The 22802-nt window shown below is 41.0% G+C and overlaps 2 protein-coding genes across 2 annotated transcripts in view; both read right to left on the bottom strand.

Moving 5' to 3' along the window:
* Positions 1 to 22802, bottom strand: part of GREB1L (GREB1 like retinoic acid receptor coactivator) — a 128666-nt gene that overhangs the window by 61632 nt on the left and 44232 nt on the right. Inside the window, exons 6-13 of the mRNA XM_036764687.1 lie at positions 18018 to 18134; positions 17615 to 17734; positions 16642 to 16779; positions 13281 to 13466; positions 7280 to 7606; positions 5783 to 5911; positions 4937 to 5071; positions 1885 to 2082 (exon numbers count right to left, since the gene is read on the bottom strand). Of these exons, the coding sequence (XP_036620582.1) occupies positions 1885 to 2082; positions 4937 to 5071; positions 5783 to 5911; positions 7280 to 7606; positions 13281 to 13466; positions 16642 to 16779; positions 17615 to 17734; positions 18018 to 18134 (1350 nt within the window). The remainder of the gene's footprint in view (positions 1 to 1884; positions 2083 to 4936; positions 5072 to 5782; positions 5912 to 7279; positions 7607 to 13280; positions 13467 to 16641; positions 16780 to 17614; positions 17735 to 18017; positions 18135 to 22802) is intronic.
* Positions 502 to 1212, bottom strand: LOC118854335 (PRELI domain-containing protein 1, mitochondrial-like). Its single transcript, XM_036764696.1, has 2 exons — positions 700 to 1212; positions 502 to 666 (listed from the first exon to the last, which is right to left on the bottom strand). Exons 1-2 carry the CDS (start codon positions 1208 to 1210, stop codon positions 548 to 550), a joined length of 630 nt encoding a protein of 209 aa, XP_036620591.1. The 5' UTR covers positions 1211 to 1212; the 3' UTR covers positions 502 to 547.

Below are 22802 nucleotides of genomic sequence, written 5' to 3'. Positions count from 1 at the left end.
CCTGATTACTTTCACAAGTACTTTTCCAATGTTCTCTTTTTCTCAGAAGCACTCCCATTTTCTAACATTTTTGAAACAATCTTTATTTTTTAAATATATCTTTATTTCTTTTGGACTTCTGAATCTTTCTGCTTCTACCTAGATGAAGTACCATGAAAAACAGTATTTTTTTCCCCTTTGGATTTATTTTGTTTGGTTAAACGCATAATGGGCAATTTTTTTTTTAATGAAGCCTCCTTCAAAGTGAGTCAATCTGGCCAGGTTTCTATATCGAGGATTTGGGGTTGTATACCAATCACTGTATTTCTTTTTTTTTTTTTTTACAGCACTGAAAATTGATTTTTAATGATAAATTACAACTCGGACACAGGGCGGGTAATGGGACGAGAGCTGGATTGTCTGTGGGGTTGCATTATGTTGATGGTCTCAGGGGCTGGGGCTCCAGGCCCAATGCCAAATCTTGCCAAGAGGCTCTCAGCCTTGGGTACTGGTGACCTGGGAGGGCAGCAGGGCCTCTTGTTGCAGGAGAAGCAGTAGGATGACTTCTTTAAACATAGTGTTGCTGTTGCTGCTGCTGCTTCTTGGTGGCAGCCTTGCTGGCCAGGTCCTTGGCCTTCTCGGTAGCTGCCAAAGCAGTTTTCTTCACCTTCTCAGTTGCTTCCTTAGCTGTTTCAACAAGTGTCTTAGAAGGAGCTTCACCTTGCAGCTTGGCCAGGATGTACTCAAAGCCTTTGATGGTCTTGGTCACGTTACTTTTGAATCTAGCTAGGCCGAACTCCCGCACAGCTCTGGAGACCCCGAACAAGCTGGAGGAGACCCAGGCCTCCCGTCGGATTTCAGTCCAGCCACTGTTTTCAGGGTTCACACAGTAAACACATCTTTCCTCCACCACCATCAGCCGGGCATGGTTGATGTTCCAAGTGAAAGTGGTCATGATCTGGTTCTGTGGGTCCACGATAGAGTCCTCGAGGATGTACACCGAGTGAGCTACGTTAGCAGGAAAGAAGCGCTCCGCCCAGCGGGGCATGCAGTTGGTCTTCATTAGAAGCCGCCTGGACAGCAGCTTCCGATCGGGGGTCACCTCCCGGTGCACAATGTCCTCCGTCAGCACATGCTTGCTGTAGGGGTTGGGGTAACGCTGCCAGAAGGCAGCAAACACTTGGTCCCAAGAGCTCCGGAGCTCGCTCTGCCCCAGGAAATACTTCACCATCGTCCCGGCGGGGGTCGGGGTCGGGGCAGTGTCAGGGGGCACACAGCATGGGGAGTAGGGGAGATATGGGTCGCCGGGCTCGCGCTCTCCGTCACCATCCCAAAGCCGTCGTCGCCGCCACCTCCACCGCCACAGCCATGAGGGGGTGTCCGGCCGCTCGGCACTCCAATCATTGTATTTCTAATACTATTTCACTGATCTAAAATTATTTAATTGACCTATACAAATTTTTCTAGAAATCCAGGTGGCAGAAAACCCTCTATATTCCACAGGAGCATCCTTGCCTCAAGAAGTTTCACTGCATAATTAAGCTTTCTCTCAGGTGGTGGGGGCGGGAAGGGGTACAGTTATCTCTCAATTAGCTGGTGGTGGTAGAAGGGTCCAATTAAACAAAATACAAAATATCCCATTCATGCTGGTTAACTGAGGTTAATTACCATGTTTACTTCCCAAATAAACAAGCTGAGTTGTAACTGACAAAACACATACAAGTCCCTAGAAGAAAAATAATGATCGACCTTTCATGGAAAAAGACAGGAAAATTCCAAATACTGTCACCATCAGCACAATAACGCAATTGGCCTATAAGCATTTGGATAAACAAAGGGAAAAAAAGAGGGCTTCCCGCTAAGTCTGTATTTATGTTGAGGGTCCTCTTTATGCTTCCAACTTACCTGATTGTCGAATTCGTTGAAGAGTTTGTTGTACTAGAACTTCTGAACGTGGGACTATAATGATAAAATCCACCTTGCTGAAGTGGCCCAGGTCCAGGCTTTGGTTGCCGCTGTCTGCTATGGCACACACCTGAGATAAGAGTTTTCTGGCAACTGTGAGCTGTGGTTGATAAATTTGGAAGGTGTCATTATCTACATCTAAAATGAAACAAAAAGGTCATAAGGACAGGATTAATTTGTCTTGATAGCAGCGGCAGTTAGCAAAGCATCCTGAATGTTGTAGGGCCTATCACACTTACACGGTAGCAGGAAAAGTGCCCCATTTTACTAGAATTATCACTTGCTGATGCAGCTGACCCCCTTTCCCTGAAGCTTCATTGTCCTGATACCTTTGGAAAGTGGGGACAGTTCTCCTCTCAGAATTCCTGAGCTCCCTGAGAGCAGGGATCATCTTTTGTCTTTCTTGTAACCTCAGCACTTAACACAGTGTCTAGAATATAGTAGGTGCTGAATAAATGTTTACTGACTGACTATGTACCTAACTGTTTACATGTTCTCTCCCTCATTAGAAGGCATACACCTTGAGGGGAGGGACTTTTTTGAGGGGGAGGGGGACATTTTTATATCTCTACTACTTAGCACAGTGTCTGACACATAGTAGGACTTGATAAGTGCTTGCTGACTGACCATCTTGGTCATATGAATTATCACAAAGGAGTAGCCACACATCAACCTGAAATTTTGCCTCTCCTTAATTATCCACTCAGCAATCTCTACATTGGAAACAGGAAACATGCTAATGCAGAGTTTCAGTCACCAGTTACCTGGGAAAGAACAGATTTTTTTAGGAACAGCAGGTAATATAATATCCATGGCATATCTGTGACTGCATATCCCAGAGTTCAAAAGTCTTAGGTAAAATGGCATATTGCCCATGCATGTTATCTTTTGCTCAAGAAAAAGGTGATTTGTGCAATTAGAAAATGGAATGGTAGTATGCCTGAGGAGAAATTTGAGGAACCATGTAACCCTATACTACATTAAATTTTCCTGAACTATATAACCTAGTAAACACTCTCCTTCATGCCTGATTAGTCTATGGTAACATTCTTGAAAGTCCCTTTCTCTGTGGTCTGATAGAAGCCTTTTTTCTTAATGGTGTTGCAATTTTGCAAATGGACGGTGACCTGATGTCTCTAGAACGCTGTGCTAAAATTCTAACGCTAATACCCGCACTTACTGCACTGATATGACCCCTACTATAGCTGGCCAGTCCCTGAATAGGTAACTTATTTGAAAAAAAAATCACCTAATGCTTTTCAGAGTGTACAAGCACATCAGTGACAGAAGTAGGACTCACAGGAATTGGTTAGGGTCACCAGGAGTAGAGGGACAAAAAAAAAAAAAAAAACAAAATACAACAAAAACAAAACAAAAAAAAAAAATCCACCAAAGAGACATACCTACTGTGCCAAAGACCAGACAGAGCTCATACCAGGAATCTGTAGGAAAGATTCCTTCCTTCCTTTCTTTCTGGAGAAAATACTTTAATCACCCAAATAATCTATGCTTAATGTTGTATGGAATCAAACCCAAAGGCAAGTCAATTTAAAAAACAACTACCCGTGCATATCAGGGAATTTCTTCCACGGGAGATTGTTACCCACATACTGACTACTGGAAAAGCCCAGGGCCAACACTTGGTTACTTGCAGCACAATGCTGTTGATATCTAATGTTGATAACCAAGCACAAAATTACTATTTGTCTTCTGACTTTCATAGGGCGCTTTTCTTTTATGGGTTTTTTTTTTTCTTGGAGGATAGAAGGGAAAAGCACAAAAATATTAACATGGGTTAAGAGGACTCGAGATATGCAGGATTTAGTGGACTTTTGCAGTTTCAGCAAATACAAAAATCTCTTAAAGGATTGATACTTAATGCCTTCCCTCTGATCAGATAGATGCTCTGCACTCTACTCACAGTTAGCAAATGTTATAGCATTAATGGGGGTGGGGGGCATCATCTTACAGGGTGAGTGAGGGACAGGTCCAAGACTTCTCGTCTTTGCAATGATCACTAGGCCCTCTCAAATAGCCTTTCTAGATCGGCTTCTTGTCTATTTTTTTTTTGTTGTTGTTGTTCCTTCCTTTCAAAAAGTAGCTAGGGCATAGTTAGGAATTTGTACCCTAAACCTTATCATCCACCCAGCTGCCACTTTCTCTCTGGATCTTCCCTCTTCCACTTCCTCCATGCTCCTGAAGTTTCAACTCAGAGACCTTCTACTCACTGTACTTTAGGACTATTTGCTCAGCGAGTCTCTCATGGCTGGCTCGAGATAGAAGATAAGCAGATTTTGCTGCTATATCTAACAAAAGAGGTCTCTCCTAGTTTAAGTATTACCCTAAAGGGCTATGGAAGAAGGCTACTAAAACACAAGACAGAGTTCCCCAACTCTGGAAGCATGGACCTTATCCAGGTATCCTTTTGTGAAGTACTAAACCAAACCCAGAGAGACATAATAACTAAGGAAGGAGTACTGAGTTCACCTAGTCTTTTGAGAAAAAAATAAGATGAAAATCTTATTTTTTTCAAATTCTAGGAATTCATCAACCTAGAACACTAGATTGATTCTGCTGCTAAAAAGAAATACTTTAGCATGAGAAAAATAAAATTACCAGAAGAAAATACAAGACTATATCCACCTCCCCTGCAAAAAAACCCAACAAAAACAAACCAACTCATAGTTACATGGTACTTTCTTTACAAAACATTTTTCCTCACAGCTACCCTGTGAGACAGGTGTTACAATTACTATCTCCACTTTATACATGAGGCTTAGAGGGCTTAAGTGACATGTTCATGGTCACCCAGATAGTAACTCTCCAGAGCTGGGACTCAAACCCAAGTCTCTTGACTCTTAGTCCAATGGTCTTTCTACTAAACCATGATGGGATGGACTGAGAGAAGAGCCTTTGGATCTCTCAACAGGATTCAGATTTTATCACATCTTTTAGAACTTATTTCCACATGTCTAGTTTGAAGAAACATTACCCAAGTTCTGTGTGGGAATCATGGCAGCTGCCTCCTGAGATGATACACATTCATTAACATCGCCATTGAAAGGGGTAACCACATTGTCCCCTCTTCTCTGCTGCATTTTCTCTAGCAATTTATCTAGATCATCACCTGTGAAAGAAATGACGACACAGAGAAAAGGATTATAAGGAATGAGGCTTTCATAAACCAGAAGGTTCCAGGGCAACCAGGTCATACCAGTTAGACTTGGCACTTAGAACTGATTGCCAGGCATTCAGTCTTTGACAAGGAGTTCACGGCTGGCTGTTTCCTTGTGAGACCATTAACAACATACTACGAAACCCTGAGGTCTTCTCTCCTCCCAGATTGATTTTTAAAATTTTTTTATTTCTTTCTATGTTATTATTATTATTATTGTTTTTGACTAGGTAAAGAGGCCATTCTCTGCCTCATTTTTTATTAAGCCTTAAACACTGAATGGGCATTGCCTCAGTCAAACGGAGACCTGTTAAAGACCTTAGCTTGAAAAGGCCAAGATCCCCCACTTCATTCTGGGCCATCTCCATTCATTCTGATCGATATCTGGCCACTGGACTTGGAGGAGAAAGTAAGGCTGGTGACTCTACACAGCCCTCCCCACTTAAATCCAATTCATTTGCAAGTCATGTTATCATCTCCCTGATGCTATGGTCCTCTTCCAGAATGAAGGACAAACAACAATATTAATATACTAAAAAATGGACACTCTGAACCCTTGGGATCAGTGATGAAAGCACAAATCTCACGGAGAAGCTATGACAGAACTCTGGAAAGTTATACAGCAGTTTACTGGGAGAGCTGCTGGCTTTTGTATCCACTTACCTAAAGATGTGTTTTTGAAATGGGATGCCAGGAAACTGACCTTTCCTGTGATGAGCTCATAACTAATCTCTTTCAAAAACTCACTTGTGGTAAGCATGCTCTCTGCCAAGGCTCTGGACTGATACTGACCTGGAGGAGAGAGGGACATGAGAAAGGAATTACTAGAACAGGCTGTCTGATGAAGCTTCCAGGCACATACTTTTACCAACCTATTACACGGTGCTTGGCACAGAGTGAGTGCTTAATAAATCTTTGTTCATTCATTCATTCAACTCATACGGTTCTCAGTTGCTTTGGCAGGATTAGTCATGGGGGAGGTAGGAGACAACAGGTAAGAAAAGTTACAGAGTTCTTAAAACTCCATGGAAGGCTTCACAAAGACCCCCCTCCCCTTTTTTGACATTTATGCAGAGATATTTAATAAGATTACTTGATTTGATTCTCTTAAGTCCTTCTAACACTCGTAGAAAAATAGCGTCCACAGAATCACATGCTGCAACATGTCTGCTTTTTATCAAGTCTACCAATCAGTGTTATGATACTAAAAACACTTTCCAGTGAATAAATAAATACTGAAGAAGTGTCATAAGCACCCTAGACTCACTGGGCCTAGTCCCATTCTATAGTATCCAAAATTTCTCAAGGACAAAAGTTATGCATGGAAAGAACAAGTGACTGCAATAACTTTCCCAAACCCACCTGTCAGCCAGTCAGTCAATAAACATTTATTAAAAGCCTACTATGTGCCAGGGACTGTGCAAAGTGCTAAAGGATACAAAGAAAGACAAAAAAAGTTTCTCATTTCAAGGAGTTCACAGTCTAATGGGGAGACAACATTCAAACCACTACGTACAAACAAGATACAGTCAGGATAAATTGGAGATAATTACCAGAGGGAAGACACTGGCATTAAGGGGGCATTAGGAAAGGCTTATTTGGGATGCGAAGGAAGCCAGGAAGGCCAGGTAACTGAGTCGAAGAAATTCCAGGCACAGGGGACAGCCGGTGGAAATGCATGGAGTAAGGAAATGGAGTGTCTTGTGTGACAAACAGCAAGGAGGCCAATGTCACTGGGTCACAGAGTATGTGGCAGGGTATAAAGTGTAAGAAGACTAGAAAGGGGGCAGCTTGGTGGTGCAGTAGGTAGCACTGGCCCTGGAGTCAGGAGGATCTGAGTTCAAATTTGGCCTCAGATACTTACTGGCTGTGTGACCCTGAGTAAGACATTTAACTCTGCTTGCCTCCTAAAAGGGGGAGAGGAAGGGGGCCCAGGTTATGAGGGGCTCTGTGTGCCAATTAGAGGGTTTTATGTTTTATTCCAGAGGTGATGTCTCTCTAGATTTGGTCAGAAAACACCCAACTGGAAACCACTGGAAATAGAAAATTATACCCACGGGAGAAAGAAATATACAGAATAAGGAGAGAGAGTCTGAGTTAGGTCACTCAGCAAGAAATGTTTTTACTTTATGTCACTGTCATATTCATAAAATTACTCACCTAGGACCACCACACAAAATTCATTTCCTCTGATCTTTGATGAGCAGATTGCCACTACGTAGTCTGGTAATCTTTGCTGATGTCTCATTTCACTCAGAGTTCTCAGTGTCTCTGAAATGCCCTCAGCCAGAGAATTCTGGGTAACAATTACATGAACCAAGTCTTGAGATACACTGGCGATTAGTCTAGCAAGCCAGGGGAGCTGACCTGGCAACACAGAGATACACTGAGTACTCATCTGCAAGGACCTCTCTCTCAGAGTAAATTCCTGCATAGCTTTCAGCATGATCTGCTCAAATTCTTCCCTGAGAGGTATCTGATCAGGACCTAAATGAAAGAGAATCACACTTGGGATCAAAAGTCTGCCAGAGAGGGGGGAGGGGGAGAGGGGGAGAGAGAGAGAGAGAGAGAGAGAGAGAGAGACAGACAGACAGACAGACAGACAGAAAAAGACAGACACAGAGACAGAGACACAGAGAGACAGAGACTGAGAAAGACAGACAAAGAGACAGAGACAGAGAGAAAGAGAGATAAAAAGAGAGACACACAGAGAGAGGTAGAGAGACAGAGAGAAAGAGAGAGAGGGAGAGAGACAGAAAGAGAGAGAGAGAGAGAGAGAGAGAGAGAGAGAGAGACAGAGAGAGATTGAGATTACAGGCTCATAAATTGAGAGTTGGAATAGACTTCATTGGTCATCTCGCCCAATCTCTTAATGGGTTGAATTTGTTTCAGGCCAGTCTCCTAGTGGTTTAGGTTCAATAATGGAACAGAATGAGACACTCATAGGTCATTCTTCAGTTAACAAGAGGAGATTTAAGCAAGAGTGGGATATTCAACAAGGAAAGGTACTGAGGACACTACTAACTGATGCCTGAGTAAAGCTCTCTTGTCTGCCAAGGGTTGACCACTGCAGTCTACCACCTAAGCAATAGAGACTGGGCCTGGAGCTCTTCGTGACTGTTTTGTAATCAGGTGACCACAGGAAGTGATGCCAAGAGCCTGAGCCTTTGGTCCCTGTGAGCCAACCTAATCTTGAGGCTGCTTTTAATATCTTTTAAGGAAAACCTAGGCCAACTTGCATGGAGAAGCAGGAGTGAGGATACTGTTCCTCCTAACATACTTCCTAATTTCACAGTTCAGAGTACAACAGCCACTCACAGATCAAATCCCATTGCTAATTGGCACACAAGTCTGACCTACTCTGTTTCAAAGCTAGGCCCATTTGCCCTGCCTTAGAAAGCCTAGAGATCTATGCTTAGGGACTCACCATATTAGTGTTGGACTTAGTATGGATACCCATGGGAAGTTAGCCCTCCTGCAACCTTCAATGTTGGACTCTGGAGTTCAAACAATCCACCCACTGTAGCCTCCATAGTAACAGGGATTTTATGCAATTTTTTGGAGGGAAAGGGGATCTCAGCTTTTTAGGGAGCTTCATGCCTTTCCCAGAGAAAGAAAATGTTTTCCTTTTATCAGCTGGCTTTCCCTCAATGCTTCCCCACTCTAGTCACCATCATGGTGACTGTATGTTGTGATCCATGGCCAAAATAATTTTCTGAAGCCTGCTTTTCTTATTCTGTCTTCAAACCCAAACAGGCTTTAGAATATAATAAGCAAGATGGGGATGTGGTATTCAGGGAATATAAATACATGGATATTCCAACTTTTAGTTTATATTTAAGTCTAAGAGGTGAAAACAAGTACTTTCCACCCCTTGCATTCGAATCTGTTCAGTTTTATTACTCTCTGATGAGCAGTGAATTCAGTGAGATATAAACATGCTTTCAAAGGTGCCTCAATGCCACGATACTATAGACAGAGCATACATTTATTAACCCATATTAAGGAAGACTTCTATTATATAAGCCTTGCAGCAAAACGTAGGCCCTTTGGTCAGATTAAGGTTCAGATAAGGAGCTGATCTGCTGCCCTGAAGGGAGCCATCCCTGGTAACTTTAGAAATTATTTATCATCTTAATAGGATGATTTAAATAAGCAAAAAAGTGGGAGAGGAAGGAGACTGAGAATTTTTTTTAAAGAAAAACATGTAAGATTTTCCATTTTTTAAAAAAAGTCTTTATTTTTTATTGGAAAAACCAACTTTTTCTATGAGTAAAGGTAGGCATCCTAGGTACTTTTTCTCTCTTCACACATTGAGGTACAGTAACGCAAAGTATTCATTCTTCTTATATTAGATTTCTACTTTCTATATCGCCTACTATCATTAATTAACTACTTTTACAATACTCATAGAGGTCTGAGCTAGATTAAAATCAGCCCATCTTTATCACTCCCCCTTCTGCTGTCAACTCTAATACTGGTATTTAAACCCATTTAGAAGACACCAAATTAGGGTATCCTGCTCAAATTGCAAATATGAGGGAATTCCTTATCTCTACACTGTGTAAGCACCAGTATTTCTGGTTTAGTTTAGCTTAAACCCATTACTACTGTGGCTAGTGGAAAATAAGGCATGGTTCTCCCATGGTTCTCCAACTTTATTTACTCATAGTATTATTTTTCCCTGAGGAAATGGGATCCAAACTGAGAGAGGATGGACACACACACACACACCCCCAAAATGTAATTTCCTTACAATTCACAGCTAGGTAGTACAGTGGAAAGAGTACCAGGGGCCTGGCATCAGAAAGACCTAAGTTCAAATCCAGCCTCAGACACCACTCAGTAGCTGTGTGACCCTGGGCAAGTTACTTGACCTCTGTTTCCTTATTTGTAAAACAGGAATAATAGCACCTAGTTTCCATGGTAGTTGTGAGGATCAAGTAAGACAATAATCGTAAAGCACCGAGCACACTGCCTGGCCCACAGTGAGCACTGTATGTGTGTTAACTATTATCATTACTTAGCTCAGAAACTCAAAGGACACAAGTAGGCAGTACCTTAACACCCTCTTTGAGAACCTTTGAGTTAATCTATCAGTTGGCATATTGAGTTCTGACTCTAGAAATGCTATAAAATTGTCAAAAGTGTCCATAATACCCACAATTCTCTTGAAGTAATTTATATTGAAGTATTAGTGGGAAGGCACTGAGCTAAGGGGGATGGAGGGGAGAGCAGGCTATAACAGAGGTTAAATCAGGTTAACCAGCTTCTTCAAGGGGAGAATGACTGGCTTCCAGTCACTTCCAATCATCTCCTTAGGCTCAACCTTTAATGGACAAATGACTAAGCCTGCACCGTCCCCTCCCCTTTTTCAACAAGCCTGACAATAATATGATTTTTTTTCCCCCTCATCAAGTACTAATCTTTACTGACTCACCTTTAGCCCAGATATCAATTGTGATGAGATTTTCCACTATAGTTAGCTACTTCAAGAGAAGAAGGCTGGGTCCCAATATATTCTGAACACTCTTAACAACTTAATCAGACCCAAGATTCTGGGCATTAGCCCTTCTGACGATGTGGTTCAAAAGATTTTCTGATAGAGAAATCACAGAGCAATTGGAGAGAGAGGGGAAATTATTGTGGAGTGGTGCTGCTGTTCTCTAAAGAATACCATCTTAGCTTCTTATAAAATTACCCAGCAGTAATACAACTACCTGAAGACCAAATATCAATTCTGGTTATTTAAAATGGTTTGGATTTACTTTTTTTAAAAATCCATAATGTGGAAGCAGTACCTCTGCAAACACTCTCAATGCCTTGTTCAAGAGTGAAAAATGTATCTAGGATAGCATTACTTCCAAAAGAATTAGCTGAACATTATGTCTTTGGGGGTAAGTAGGAGAGCAGCAAACCGTTAAGGTGCTGACATTTAAAAATTATTACCTAATATTGCGCATGGAGAAACTTAATCATAGAAGATAAAACCTTGGAACAAAAGGCTAAGAATGGCGTCTCAAAAGAATATGCATTATGGAATGCAGCTTTTCTCCTTTTTTTTTTAAAGAATAAAGTATCTCAACATGAAAGGAAAGTGATTTTAAGCATGACTTGACTTCGTATTAAAACAAACACATCAGTCGTCATTTTGACTGTATATTCCATTTCATTCACTAAAATGGATTTTCAAAATTTTCATCAATTTGGCAAAAAACTTAAGCCTGATTTTCTCAAATATCTAGAATACATAGTTTTGTCCCTTTGATTTCTGAACCTAAATTGTTTGGACCTGAATAAATGGCAGTCAAATTAATGGTTATCAAATGCCTTGAAGAACTGGGTGGTTTCACGGTAATTATTTTTTAAAATAGCGATACAGAACGTTTATAACACTTTATGGTTTTTGCAAAGAGCTTTACATGTATTATCTAATTTGGTCCTCACAACAATACCCCTGTGCAAGGCATATGCTACCATTATGCCTGATTTACAGATTAGGAAAGTGAAGCTAAGAGAGGTTAGTTAATTACTTTGTCAGCATCACACTACAGGGATTTTCTCTAGTGCTCCCTCATGCCTCCAGTGCTCTCTCTCCCCTCATCTCTGCCTCCTGGCTTTCCTGAAATCCCAGCAAAAATCCCACCTTTAACCAAATACAAAACCAGAAAACCAAACCCCACCAAACCTTTCTTGATCTTCCTCTAATTCTGGTGCTTTGGCTCTGCTGACTAGCTCCAATTTGTCCTGTACATATCTGTTTGTATACAGTTTTTTCCATGTTGTCTCTCCCCCTTAGACTGTCAGCTCCTTGAAAGCAGGGGCTGTATTTTCCTTTCTTTGTATCCTTAACTCTTATCACTGCACCTGGCACACAGTAGGCACTTAATTAGCATTTACTGGCTGACTGTGTGGTGGTGGCAGGATTCTAACTCCTATTTCCCTGACTCTTAGTCCAGCATTAAAACCTACTACACCATGTTCGTCCCAGCATGCCTTCTTTCTTATTATGTAAATGAGAATAACTGTAGATCCTAAGCTTACAATGAAAGACTGAGGAGGGCACAGGAGGAGACCCGGAGTGCTCACAGACTCTAAAGGTCCTTCCTAAAATATCCTTCATCTTGTGCTTCTTGGATCTCCCTTAGAGTACTCAATTATACTGTATTTTTACAGATCTCTCTAAGCTGCCCAATGCCTTGAAGGCTTGAAGTCCTGTGGGGAGCCTGTAATTAGCTCGCATTTGGGATGAGGCACTTTCAGTTGGCACAATGAGGTTCATTTCCATGTAAATGCCGCATAGCCTGGCTGGTGGTCACTATACACCTGCAAACACCTGCTGAGGAACCCTGGATTGTCCACGGTGTGTGGCCTGGGATTGTAACTAGAGAGCAGGTAACCATAAATAAGGGCAATGAAGGTTCCTGTCCTTTTTACACCACCCCAAAGGTCCTCAAGGGCCCCCTTAGTACTCCGAAATACCAACTGTGCTAAAACTGGCCATTATTCCAGAGGGGGTTGGGGGTAAGGGTGCAGCTAAGGAAAAAAGCAAAGCAGGACCCAGGTGTGAGGGCAGTGTTCATCAAACAAGATACACCGTGCAAGTAGGCCCACGTGCATCTAAGAATGACTGCATTCTCAGGGAAGTGGCAAAGCTAGTCTTCCCTGGGAAAGTGTGGGAAGCTAATGCAACATTCTTGCTTTCAGCTGGACTGGCCAAAACACTAGATGGAGCAATTCTTCTCTTCCAAGCCCCTAAAGAGTAGAAGGCTGGAAAGGGGGAAAAAGAGGTAGGGGAAGGGCCTGAGAAGAAAAAGAAGCAGAGGAGGGGAGAAAATGGATCGAAATGGGAAAAAAATCAAAGGGGATGAGAAAGGGGGAACAATGTATAAAAAATACTAGTGGGTGGCAGGACATGGGTGAGGAGGTGGGGAAGGAGAGGGAGAAGGAAAGGGAGATTGAAGGGAGTGAGAAGGAGAAGGAAAGGGAGAGACAAAGGAATGAGGAGAAGGAAAGAGAGAAGGGAATGAGAAGGAGAAGGTAGTGAACGGGAGAGGAAGGAAAGTGGGGGGGGAGAGAGAGAGAGAGAGAGAGAGAGAGAGAGAGAGAGAGAGAGAGAGAGAGAACAGTAATTACCAAACACACAGGAGAAGTAGCTTACCCAGCCGCACAAGATACTGTATAGTTAGAAGAATCATGTTTTCCACGCTTAATAACTGGCTTCCATTCAATCCCAACTGCTCCAAATCTCTATTTTCCAGATGTGGAATCTTGTAGCAATTCACAAGCAAGGGACTGACTACAATGTCACCGACATTTCCATAGAAATAGGGTAAAGTGCCATAACCTGTAATAAAAAGGAAATCCCCAGAGTACATTAACACTAGAGGATTCATCTAGATTGCCCAGGTTCTATCTGTCACTGTGCTGTGAGACCCCACCAGGAAAAAAAGGCCTCAGTCCCCATCCTCTCAGAAATATTACACTAAGTTACAATTTGTTTTCATACTCTCTGCCTTTACAGATGCTAGAATTAAGTGACTGCCTTACCTGCAGCCAGGTGTCCTGGACTACATGCTAGAATGAGTGGCAAGAGAACTGTGTTTGAATCCTGGCTCTAACAATCCTGGCCACAGTCACCTTAACCAAATCATTTTCTGAACCTCAGTTTGCACATCTGTAAAATGGGAATGACCATAATCAAACTATCATAGTACTATGTGAGGAAAACCACAAAGTGCTATAGAAATGAGAATTTTTCATTTCAAGCAAGGTTTCTGTATCTTTTTATAAAGTTCTAACTGAAGATGTTGTCCATTGTGCTACTCCATAAACTTCATCAAGACCTATGGAATAAAAATCCCTGCTTGAGTTTAGTTCCAGAGGGGATAAATGTCCCTGCAGAAGGATTTCTGCATTTCCTCTTGTAAGAGGACAAAGCAAAATCACATTTTCCTTTTTTTTTCTTTCTCCTTAGATGCCAGAAAGCCCAGAGCTAAATCCATTGCCCAATTCAAGTGATCTATCCGTTGAGCTTGGGGCAGACCTTATCCTCTGTTTTGTCTTATCCTTAAATGTCTTTCTTTACAATGTTTTAACCTGTAAGCCACCTCAAGTTCTCTTGGAAGTAGGGAAGGTAGAAATCTTCCACATATAAAAATATCAAAATGGAGAAGGAGGATTAGTCGAGCTTTAAAGTCTCCCTCTGCCTAACTAACATTCTGAGGTTCTATAATTCAGCACTAGAATACTTTCAGTTTAAGTGAACTGCTTCTTTTTTCTTACCAATAAAAGAAACTACAGAAGCCAACAACAACAAAACCCCTGAGGCTTCAATGATATTTCGGAGTAGAAGTTTCCTGCAGAAACTAAAGACATTATTAGAAGCCTTAAGGGTCTGCTAAATGGTACAGTGGATGGAGTACTGGGCCTGGAGTCAAGAAGACTCATCTTCTTGAGTTCAAATTTGGCCTTACACACTTACTACTGTGCGACCCTGGGCAAGTCATTTAACCCTATTTGCCTCAGTTTCGCCATCTGTAAAATGAACTGGAGAAGGAAATGGCAAACTACTCCAGTATCTTTACCAAGAAAATCACAAGGAGGGTCATGAAGAGTGGAACACAACTGAACAACAGAAGCCCTGTCTCTCTCTTTAGAGTCTAAACCTCTTCAAAAGGAAAAATTAGACTTTTCCACTAGTCTAGAAAACTCTATTTTTTATTTTAGTTTTCTTATTTTATTTTTGCAATACTTTAATTTTATAGTGTTAGTGATTGGTTGGTTTTTTTAATCTAACATTTTTAACAGAACCCCTACACAACTGTACAGTAAGTATATACTAAGTACGATGACAGTGTAATAATTGGACAGTCCCTCTGCATACAATGCAACCTCTATATAAGAATAACTTTGCAAATGCACAGGGCCCAAGTTAAATTATTCATGTCAACTAGTAGAGGTCAGATAAAACCCCAACTGCACCCCACCTTACTCTAGATATTTCCCAAATACTTAGAGATGCCCTAGGACTAGGGCAAGGCTAGAATTCATGCTCTGGCCCAAAGGATATAGTAGAGGGTCAGTTTCTATTCTAGAGTAGCCCCAGAGATTAGGGTTAAATGTGATGGGAAAGGGAAGTCATATATTAGTTTTAGCAAGGTCCTTAAGGATCTAGATAAAATTAGGCTCCCCTAGAAGAGATCAGAATTCCCTGTAAGGCTCTTGAAGGGAATACCAAGTCTGGTTATCCCCTCGGACCAAGAAAGAGACTCCTAGAGCTGCCCTAAAAGAGTCTATCTCCTAAAAGGGTCCACTGAATGCTCCAAAGGTTCAGATCTTCAGCCCTGGGATACAGTCATGGAATTCTAGAGTTGAAAGAGACCCCAGAAGTGACTTAGTCCAATCCCCTTTAGCTAAGGGGATTTTTGTTACCTCACAGTACAAACAGTTCCATTCTAGGACAGTTTTGATTCCTGGGAACATCATGAATATACTAAGCCACAATCTGTCTTAACTCATGTACCCTAGTCTGCCCTCTGGGACCACCTGTTATAGATAGAATCTTTCTTCCACATGATAGCCCTTTAAACATTTGAAGATAGCAATCACAACTTCTCTAAGGCTCTTCTTTTCCAGGGTAAACACCTCCAGGTCATTTAAGTGACCCTCATATAACATGGTTATATGAGGTTGGCTGTCCTCTTCTCGATGAATTCCAGTTTGTCAATCATCTTTCTTAAAATGTGAAGTCCCAAACCAAACAGTACTATTTAATTCAGTTCTATTTAATTCAGTCTAAGATCTTCTTTATTAAGCTGTGTGGCCTATGCATAGATGGATAAAATGTGAGAGTGTGGAGTTAGGAAGGCCTGAGACACTTATTATGTATGTGACCCTGTGTAAATCATTTAACCTGTCGCAGGGTTGTTGTTCAGCCAAGATAACCCATGTACAGAGTTTGGCAAACCTTAAAGCACTATAAAAATGTAACCAGTTGGCTAGATCAGCTTGTCTCTTCTCTATTGTTTGGGGAAGGTATTTATGAATTGTATTCAGGATGCATACATTCAAGAATGGCCTCATAGATTCTTTTATTGCATTTTCTGTGATAGTGACAATGATTCTAAACTGGGCTTTCTTAAAGGGAGTGAACACTTATCTAGTGAACATGGTACTATAAGCAACATCCTCTGCAATCAAGAAGAACATAGTCTAAAAGAAAATTATTTAAGTGTTTTCTGAATCCATAGATCGGGAATGGACCTCTAATTTCACTCATACAGGGAATTCCCTCTAGTAATAAGGTTGATGCCTTCTCTGCAACTTATAAAGCTACCTAGAGAACCTAGAGGTGACATGACTTGTCCAGGGTCACAAAGACAGTAAGTGTCAGAGGCAGGACTCGAACCCAGCCTTTCTTGGACTCAAAGTTGGCTCTCTCTCCTATCATGCCACACTGCCTTTTGGTAACTGATTAATTAAGTAAGCTTGAATAGTCTAGATAGAGTTCTTGGTCTTACCTATCAAAATCACTGGTCTAACTCCTGAGTTACTCAGCAGGTTTTCAGGAACAATTACAGTTTCCCCTGCAGGAATGGGCCGAGGTTGTAAAATTCCAGTTAACATGGACTGAGGAACAGGGACAGACAAAAGGGGCTCTGCAAAAAAAAAAAAAAAAAAAAAGGAAGAAAAGAAAAGGAACACAAATAAATCTATCTTTTCTGACAACCAAAAATATTAAATTGAAAGCACCATATTTTCTATAGTATTTAAAAATAATTGTTAATATGTTTTACATGACTTCACATGTATAATCGATATCATATTTCTTGCCTGCTCAAGGGCAAGGGGAAAGAGGGAAAGAAAGTGCAACTCAAAATTTTTAAAAATGAATGTTAAATTTTTTACATATAATTGGAAGATATTTAATAAAGTAAAATGGTTTTTTTAATCTAAAAAACCCCTGCTAAATTCAAAGTCAGTAACATCTTCTATACTACCATGAAGAGACACACACACAGTGACACAAAGAGACAGAGACACAGAGACACAAAGAGACACAGAAACACAAAGAAACAGACAGAGATAGAGAGACAGAGAGAGAGAGACTGTGACAGTGACAGAAAAAGAGAGAGAGAGAGAGAGAGAGAGAGAGAGAGAGAGAGAGAGGAAGAGAGAGGGAGGGAGAGAGGGAGGGAGGGAGAGAGAGAAAAGAGAGAACATGTAAAATTTGCGTGTGTGTGTGTGTGTGTGTGTGTGTGATTTGCCCATGCAACAGTGGTTGCTAAAGACATAACTGGATATTATCTTAACTGAAACCATTATTTTCAATAATGAAACATAACAAAATGAGTAGCATCACATTTATATGGGTTCTGAATATTATTAGAGAATAAACCCTGAGTCTACAGACACAGAGAAGAGAGAAGAAAAAGTAATACCACCCAGTAAGATTTTTAAAATCGGTATCACTCTCCTATTAAAAAGTCTCACCAGTTCTTGCAAGAGGTCGGACTGTAGGAACAGGAACAACTAAAGCAGGTGGAGGTACAGGTGACCCAGGATACCATCCCCGGTGTCGTTTCTTTGGTGGCCCTGAACTGGATATGGACGCTGTAGATGTAAGAAAAGAAATTCGACATTCTAGTCTATTCTAGAAATCTCAATGGTTTTAGAAATCAATACTGGTCACCCATCATTCAAAAATGTACAAAGTGCCAAAGGATGAGCGACCTAAGCAGTTATAGCAGAGTGAATTAACTCGTAACTTGGAATGTGGCTTTAAGAAGTGCTATATCGATGTGAAGTATGGTTATTATTAGCATCCTAGGATGGCCAGAAAACTCTACCAGAACTCAACCCAGCATCTCCAGCCTCTGGTTTGGATTTCACGTACCTTGGTCTCCTGCAGCATAGCCAGGTCTGGGTGACACAGAATGAGGAACCGGACGAGTAGGAGTGGAGCTGGATATATTTGTTCTCCCTCCATTACTACTGTTCCCATTAGCAGCATCTACAGCATACCAGGAAGGAGGAGAGAAGCTGGTCAGCACAATGTACACATCAATTAGTGACCCAGAGAGATTGGAATCATGCGGCAAACATCACACTGAAGGAGTCAAGGTTGACATGACATGAGACGGCCTAGATAATTTAAATTAACTGCCATGGTGCATCAATTAAGTTAAAAACAGTACCATTAGTTGTCCACTTCTATTCTATAGACTTAGAAAAGTCATATAGCAAGAACCCTAAGGGCGATTAGGATGGGGTTGGGGGGCCTTCGGGGATGTTATAAAATAAAATCTTTCTTGCAAAAAAAAAAAGCTATTCTGGACGGGTAAGTGGGGCTATGGATAAAGTGTTGGACTTGGAGTCAGGAAGAATGGAGTTCAAATCCTGATTCATACACTCGCTAGTTTTGTGACCCTGGGCAAAGCATTTGACTTCTGTTTGCCTTAGTCTCTTTATCCATAAAAGTGGGGATAATTAAAAAGCCTCCTTCTCAGGGTTGTTGTGAGGACCAAATGAAATAACATCTGCAAAGGGCTTTGGAAACCTTAAAGTGTTATATACATGTTTGCTGCTGCTGCAGCTATTACTACTATGACCACCACAACCACCATTATCACCACCACTACTACTACTGTTATTATTTAAAATTTCAGTGCCTTCCCACTTATAATCTAACTATGGCATATCCCCCAGAAGGGGCCAAACCAAGATATAAAACTACAAACAGGTAGCGTCAATTATCACAATGTTCCATCCACAGGCTGGCCAGAATCGATAGGGCTGATGGGTGCTGCTCATCATCTCCCACCCCTTGAACTCCTCCAGAAAAGGTGCTAAATTTCAGATGACAAATGCCCAACTGCTTTAAGGTGTGGTCCAACCTGGTTTCAACCAATCCCTACGTTCACTGTAACGTGGGCTAAGATGGCGCCTAATGATAGAATTTGGCTCCATATATAGGAATGGTGGGCTCTTAACAAAAGACAGAAACACCTAAAATATATTTGCCTCGAGTTTTGAACCTCTAATTTTTTTTTAAAGTCTTAAACTAGAAAGGAAAAAAAAGAAGGAAAAAATTGCCTTGGTATATACACCGAGAACCTTTTCTTCTCTCCTCAAGCCTGCCATGATACTCCTTCCTTGCACAGTCTCAAATGAGGATGTTGTCCAGTGAGGAGTTCTTTCTTTGACTTTTCACATCACCTCCTATATTCTCCTTTGCTCCATCTCTGATGAAGAGATATGGCCTTCTGTCTTGTCAGGGCTAGCCCCTCTATGTGTGTCCCTTCCCATCTTATCCAGCAAACTCCTCTCGCAAGCATCCCCTCCCCACCCTTTACCATCAGCCTCCCCCTATCTATTGCTTCATTCCCTGCTCCCTACAAACATGTCCTATCCATAAAAAAGCAAAAAACAAAAAATCCTCTCTAGATATTACCAAATTTAAAAAGGTTCATCCTATGTCTCTCCTCTCTTCTAATTCAAAGCTTAAAAAAAAAAAAACCTGTCCACATTCATTCCTCTGCTACTTTTTCAATTACTCTCTTCTCAACTCTTTACCAATCTGGCTTCTGACTTACTTATTCAATTGCAAGTGCTCTTTTTAAAGTTACTAGCCATCTTTTCATTGCCAAATCCAATGGCCTTTTCTCAGTCCTCATCCTCTTGAGTCTGACATTGTTTACCACGCTTTCTTCTTGTACGCTCTTTTTCCCCTCTAGGTTTTTCTAATAGTGTTCTCCTCTTTAAATCTTCTTCATATCCACATCCCACCTGTGGGTGGACCCTCCCCTCCCCCAGGGCTCTTTCTGGGCCTTGTTCGCTCTCTGTGCATATATGTGTATGTATATATATATATATATATAGATATGTGTGTGTGTATATGCATGTATGTATATCTTAGACTTACGACTCTTAGATCTGTGTATACAGCCCCAGTCTCTCTTCAGTGCTCCAGGCATCAACAACTTCCTATTATACATTTCAAACTCTATTTTCTAGGCATTTCAAAATCAAGGTGTCCAAAACAGAACCCATTATCTTTCCCCCCAAACCAACCCCTCTTCCAAACCTTCCTATTTCTGTAAAAAGTACCACCATTCTTCTAGCCATTCAGGTTAGCAACCTTAGGATTATCCCTGACTCCTCACACACCCTCACCCCAGATAACCATAAATCCCAGCAGGTACCAGACCTTATCATTCTACCTCCACAACATGTCTCTCATCCGTCCCCTTCTCTTCAGGGACATAGCAACATCCCTAGTTCATGTCTTCATCGCCTCTTTGATTATTGCAATAGCCACCCAATTTTTCTCTCTGCCTCAGGTATCTCCCTACTCCAAACCATCTTCCATACAACTTAGAAAATGGGTCTCTGTAGGAAGGCAGTGTGGAACAGGCACTGACTCTAGAGTCAATGGATCTGGGATCCTCTCTCTGACTTTATGTCTCCTTGGACAAATCAGTTTAACTCACGAGGCATCGATTTCTTCAACTGTAACATGGGAAGAGTGGAAGAGATGACTTCTAATCTCCCTTCTAGCTAGGAATCCATGAGTCTATGAATGATGTCACTCCCTTAGTCAATAAGCTCCAGTGGCTTCCTACTACCTCTAGAATCAAATATCAATTTCTCTGTTATATTTAGAGCACAAACTGACCCACCAAATCTGAACTTTCTTGCCTTATTATGCATTACTTTCCTTAGCACATACTATAGTCCAGCCAAACTGGCATTCTCACTATGCCCTATCTATGGTACTCCATAGGGCAGCTAAGTGGCGCATTAGATAGAGCACCAAGCCTGTAATCAGGAAGACCTGAGTTCAAATTCAGCCTCAGACACCTATTTGTGTGACCCTGGGCAAGTCACTTAACCCTGTTTATCTCAGTTTCCTCATCTGTAAAGTGAGCTGGAGAAGGAAATGGCAAACCACTCCAGTAGCTATGCCAAGAAAACTCCACATGGGGAAACAAAGAGTTGGACACAAGTGAAAAATGATGACAAATGGTACTCTATCTGCCATCTCTATTTTCATGACTAAAATGAACTTCTGCCTCACTTCTGCCTCTTATAATTCCTAGTTTTCTTCAAGGCTCAGCTGAGATACCACCCTCTACATGAAACTTTTACTGAGCCCTTCAACAGCTACTGTTGTTCCCCACCCCAATTTTCTTTTATAAATTTTGCATATGCCTGTATATGTATATGCTGTCCCCCTTTAAATGATAAACTCCTCAAGGACAGAGGATGTTTCATTTTTGCCTTTCAATCCCTAGCACTTAGCAAAGTGTTTGGTGAATAGTATGTGCCTAATATAAATGCTTATTGATTGAATGAAGTTCAGTATCATGGAAGTAGGCAGTAGGAAGAATTACGGTAGAGATACCCAGAAGTCTATAGGACCCCAAGGCAAAAATGAAGACTTAGTAAAATCTATGTCTTAAAATGTCTACATACAAACGCACAAAGTATGAGGTTTTTTTAACTGGTGAACTTAATTTTAACACAAGAAGGCAAAATTGACTTCATGGCTATCATTGAGATTGGTAAAATGGAACTCATGACTTTAGAATATGGATCTGAAAGGATATACTTTATTCAAAAAGAAGATGACAGGTAAAAGGCTAAGGGGAGTGGGAAATGGCTACATTTTTTGTTGTTCAGTCATTTCAGTCGTGTCCAGCTCTTAAAAAGCGTGACACATTTTTCTAAGAATCAGGTCAGGAACAATAAACCTTAAAATGAACTAAACCTGGCATGGAAAGCTAAGGACCACAAAAAGACAGGTTTCTGTTTTTCTAAGAAGGGAAAAGGGCCATTATGTGTGGGCTGATGGGCTGATGAAAACTAACAATGAGAAGGCAGTGATGCTAAATGATTGATACCTAAGAGAACTAAGAGTATAGGAAGAGAGTGTGTATCTGTTTTTGATGAGCAAAAGCCATTAAGCTCAGATGAACTATATCTCAGAGGAATGAAAAAAAAGAGGGATGTGACTGCTCCACCATTTTTAAAGATAAACAGGAGACAAAGATGAAAAGAATATGTGCTACAGAGGGAAGAAAAAATTTTGTCCTTATTTTTAAAAATGGAGGTAGCAAATTATAGGTCAGGGAGTTTGCATTTAGGACCTGCCCAAATTCTAGAATTGATGGCTATTATAAAGATGGTTAACCAACATTAGACAGGGAATTAGTGGTGACAAAGAGCCATTATGGTTTTATCAAGAGTAGCTTATGCCAAACTAACCTCATTTCCTTTTCTGACAGGATTAGATTACCAAACTGGTTAATCAAGGGAATATTGTGGATATGGCTTATCAGGATTTTAAAAAGAACCAAAGTCATTCATATTATTAGTCAGAAAAAGAAAGATGTGGACTACATGAGCATATGATTATCTGAATTAGAGATTATCTGAAAGGCCTGATGCAAAGAGTAGTCATTAATGATTCAACGTCAACTTGGAATTAGGTTTCTAGTGGAGTTTACCAGGCATCTCTACTTGGTTTTATATCATTTAACATCTGTAACCATAATTTGGATAAAGGTATAGATGGGATGCTTGCCAAATATACAAATAACACAAAGCCTGGAGCAATAGCAAACAATCTGGAAGAGTCAGGATCCAAAAAGATCTTGGCAGACTAGAACACTGAGCT

This window comes from Trichosurus vulpecula, chromosome 1, assembly GCF_011100635.1.
Source record: "Trichosurus vulpecula isolate mTriVul1 chromosome 1, mTriVul1.pri, whole genome shotgun sequence".
Taxonomy (NCBI): domain Eukaryota; kingdom Metazoa; phylum Chordata; class Mammalia; order Diprotodontia; family Phalangeridae; genus Trichosurus; species Trichosurus vulpecula.
Note: the sequence above shows the minus strand (reverse complement) of the source record. Positions and strands in the feature narration are given on the sequence as shown.

Bases quoted from the DNA above. Each gene is read 5' to 3' on its own strand.
- LOC118854335 (XM_036764696.1), bottom strand. From the start codon at position 1,210: ATGGTGAAGTATTTCCTGGGGCAGAGCGAGCTCCGGAGCTCTTGGGAC. The intron at 667-699 runs GTGAAGCTCCTT...TTGTTGAAACAG, and splicing joins CATCCTGGCCAAGCTGCAAG to CTAAGGAAGCAACTGAGAAG.